At 39.3% G+C, this 4084-nt stretch overlaps 1 protein-coding gene across 5 annotated transcripts in view; it reads left to right on the top strand.

Moving 5' to 3' along the window:
- The window catches only part of LOC106680122 (uncharacterized), a 9181-nt gene extending 6678 nt beyond the window's left edge, over positions 1-2503 (top strand). For all 5 annotated transcript variants that reach the window (XM_014419627.3, XM_014419629.3, XM_014419625.3 and 2 more), the window contains one exon: positions 1083-2503. In XM_014419627.3, the coding sequence (XP_014275113.1) occupies positions 1083-1497 (415 nt within the window). In that variant the 3' untranslated portion in view covers positions 1498-2503. The remainder of the gene's footprint in view (positions 1-1082) is intronic.
- Positions 2504-4084: the final 1581 nt, after the last annotated feature.

Raw genomic sequence — 4084 nt, 5'->3', positions numbered from 1 at the left:
AACATAATTTGTTTTGATAGTGACACAACATAATTTGTTTTGATAGTGACACAACATAATTTGTTTTGATAGTGACACAACATAATTTGTTTTGAGAGTGACACAACATAATTTGTTTTGATTATTCCTGAGACTAGAGTTCTTTTTATTTATTACTTTTTATATCCTAACTAGCTTTGGGACAGCCAATAGGGTGAAATTAATTAAAATAAGTAAATGAAGCATCAATTTTTAAACATGTATTAATCAAAAACTAACATAAAATTAGGACACAAATTAATTCACTGCATAAAAAAAAAGAAAACAAAATAAATAATTTATCCAGCAGTTAGAATAAAAAAAAAAAAAGAAATGCTGATAAATATATATATTTACATGCAATATGTTCTATGAGCATAGAATTATCTATATGAATACACACATGCATAATGCTGGAATCTCTGTCCAAAGTAAACTTTAGAATTACTGAACCGATTTACGTTTTGGTTTTTCAAACCACCAAGGGAAGGTTCGAATCTTTTCAAAAGGTTAGCCGTCACCAAGGGAAGGTTCCAATCTTATCAAAAGGTTACCCGTCACCAAGGAAAGGTTCCAATCTTTTCAAAAGGTTACCCGTCACCAAGGGAAGGTTCCAATCTTTTCAAAAGGTTACCCGTCACCAAGGGAAGGTTCCAATCTTTTCAAATCCTGCAATTCTCAGGCAGAAAAAAAGTTATGGACCAATTAAATTAAACGTTTTTGGTGCGTACCTCAGAAGAATATGTTTTTTTCATGGTTAGTGTACCACATAGGTAACCAAATTATCTGAAATAATAAGAAAATGCATAAAGCTATTGGTGATTATACAGCCAAGTTAGTTGTTACTATAGTTACCGCCTTATCATTTCATCTAAATATTAATTCATATCGAAGTTCCAATAGTATTCAATTAATGTATATACATCCTCAAATAAACCAATAGAGAAGTATTACAGGGGGATTATTATTAAATTAAAGGTATAAGACACTTTTCAAAACATCGGACTGAAGTTGGGTACTGTGAAATGATATTTAATTATTTATACATTTTTTTTTTTGTTTAGGTTTTTGGACTACCAAATGCCCCACCACAACACCCCATGCGTAGACGTCACTAACTTCTTCTACCTCAGCATTCAACCTGGGGTACGTCGTAGCAACTATGCACTTTTGGTGAAGGCATACCACGACTCATTGTCGAGCTCGTTGGAAAAGTTCGGTTTCACCGGGACCAAGCCAACTCTAGAAGAAATAACTGCTACTATGAAACGCCTAGAGTTCTTCGGATTGACCATCTTCGTTTCTGTGTATCCTGCTGTTGTATGTTCGTCAGTGGAGGCTTTCGACTTCGAGAAGCTTCTGAAAACAGATGGGCAAGAAGGATTCAACCCAGATGTTTTAACAGAACCTGGATTAATCGAGAAAATGGGACCAGATATAATTGATTTTACTGAAAGGCATACGCATGATCTGTATTAAAATGTTCAGTTGTTTAGTATCATGATTTATTTAGGGAACACATCATTTATAGGTACTTTGAGCGCGAACAATAATGTCGATTGACACAAATCGTTCTCCTGTTTCCGACAGCCGTTTATACAAAGAATAGGAGATACGACAATACATCACTAAAGAGTGCTGCCTATCCACCCGACCACCGACCACCCGACTACCTGACCACCGACCACCTGACCACCGACCACCTGACCACCAACCACCTGACCACCGACCGCCTGACCACCTGACCACCCGACAAATACTTGCTCACTTTACCCCCTCTTGGAGAATCGTTATAACTAAAGCTGTATGATTGTTACTGTCCCACTAGCTCTGGCATAATAATTGATAGTAAAAGTAATGTCAGTGAAGCAATTGGCAAACATACATATATTTTTTATTTTTTGGGGGGATCTGGGCCTGACACATGGGAGAACTTGACTGACTTCACTGATAGCGAAGCAACTGTTATGTTAACTATCACATGTATAACCTTTGACAGTGAACTATTTTCTGTTATTACGTGGTAAAAATGTCAGCCACTACCATGGTGTAACTATTCGATAGTTACAGTCATGACATTTTGACTGTAATGGTACAAGTAATGTCAGTGAAGCAACTGCCGCAATTAACTGTCATATGTATACACTTTGACAGTGAACTGCCCTAACATAGCACACTTATCAAATGTAATGCCGACAGGCGGGAAATTATGCACCACGTAACCTAAAGCTATTTTACCTGAAATTCCCAATCCCCACCAAATACCTACTAAGGCGAAAAATTTCCGATGATCGAGATATAAACCCACAACGGCTAAAGAGATACACTCATAAATGTACCAAACATAAACCAAGAGCCAATGTGTGAGCATTGTTCCTTCATTGTGCAAATTCTTGTATATTGTATTTATTTTGTTTTTAACCAAGTTTATCAATTTTTTATTCATTATTTATAATTTATGTCAATTAAATTTATAGTGTTTTTTTTTACTTTTTCTTTTTATTATGTAGGTTTTCTTCAAAATGTTCCTATTGTTTAAAAATACATTATGTAAAAAAAAAATTAAATACAATTCAGATCACCTTCCTGTATAACTCAAAGGCATTTCCACTAACATGTACGATTAATAATGTATTAACTGTAAAGAGTTTTTACATGTTAAACGCTATGAGTAGAGTATTGTGGGCAGCCTAATTTAAAGTTCCTCTTAGCGCCCTCAACATGTTGGCCAAGCCGTGGCGAACTCAGGCATGCGCGAGCATGAGGATGGGTGGCTTGGCTTTGCTGGTACGAGTTGTCTGAAGTTTGTTGCCGATCCTTCGAGAGTCGGTTTTTTGGACACAGATCAAAGGGCGTTCGAGAGAGCGCTCCTGTAGCATCTGAGAGCTGTTAGGAGGTTAAAGGTGTTTGTTGTTACTTGTTATACTAAGTTTTGAATTTAATCTTATTTATTTATATTTAATTCATTTAATCTCCTCTCATTTTCTTTCTTTTTTTGTAATAAAAATAATATAATCCCAGGGCAATGGCTGAAGTCACTTGTACGTCCGCCAGGCTTGCCTCTCTTAAAAAATGGAAAAAAGTGCCTATGGCCTATGAAATCCGGAACAGATAGGAGTTGGAGCTCCTCAGTTATGACTATATTCCTTGCCCACTGGAGTATGGTTCCTCTGACTATTCGCCGAAGCTATGCTGTTTGGACAACGTAGTCTTGTAGAGGTGTCGCATGAGTGGTGCGCCATAGAGCAGAGTCGGGCGTATGATGGCCTTGTAGATCTTCGATCTTCAGCTTGAGTCGGAGCGAGATCTGCTGTGAAGTGAGCAGGAGGTAGAGCCTGTATGACTTCTGTCGGGCCAGCTTAAGTCTCTCCCTGACGAGACTGGAGAAGATGGGATGCCTGTAAAGATTCACGCCGAGGAAGAGGACGCAGTTGGAAATTTTCCGACCCTCACTATCCACAACGAACCGCTGGGGTAGCCTGCTCTTCTTGCTCTTTTGGAAGGACATTACAATGGCATCCGTCTTCGTTGGATTTACCCTGATACCGTCCTTCTTCAGGATTAGGTCCTGCAGCTACGATGGTGACAAAAGCGGTTTGCGCATAGCGGAGAGCCAGTTCAGCTCTCATGCTGGAACCGTTGACACCAATCCTGTCGCCATCCCCCACCACTATGATGGTGCATCATCCTAAAACTAAAGGAGCTAAAAGGATAGTGCAGGTAGGCTTCATCCAGCTCCTTCAAGACACCTCTACTGATCAAGGTACTGGTACTCCCAGTATCGATTAGCACCTTTACACTGTCACTACGCCCCTGCACTATGGGCAACCTCTCCCTTAGTCCACACACACTGTTTATAAGCTTTCGGCGTGGGTTGCCCTCGTCTCCTCAGATGGTAGTTTCCTGTTTCTTGTCCTCCCTATTGGTCTTGTACCTCTTGCCCCCCTCTTCATTCGAGCTAGTTGACATCCGTGCCCAACCAGACTTACCTTCTTCTTCATCACTTGAACTCTTAACGGAATATTCCTCAGAACTTGAAGTTAGAAAATCCCTGTGGAAATGGATT

Source organism: Halyomorpha halys, unplaced genomic scaffold (assembly GCF_000696795.3).
Source record: "Halyomorpha halys isolate HHAL.00 unplaced genomic scaffold, Hhal_1.1 Scaffold243.1, whole genome shotgun sequence".
NCBI classification, from domain to species: Eukaryota; Metazoa; Arthropoda; class Insecta; order Hemiptera; family Pentatomidae; genus Halyomorpha; species Halyomorpha halys.
This window is presented reverse-complemented; position numbering and strand designations above follow the sequence as displayed.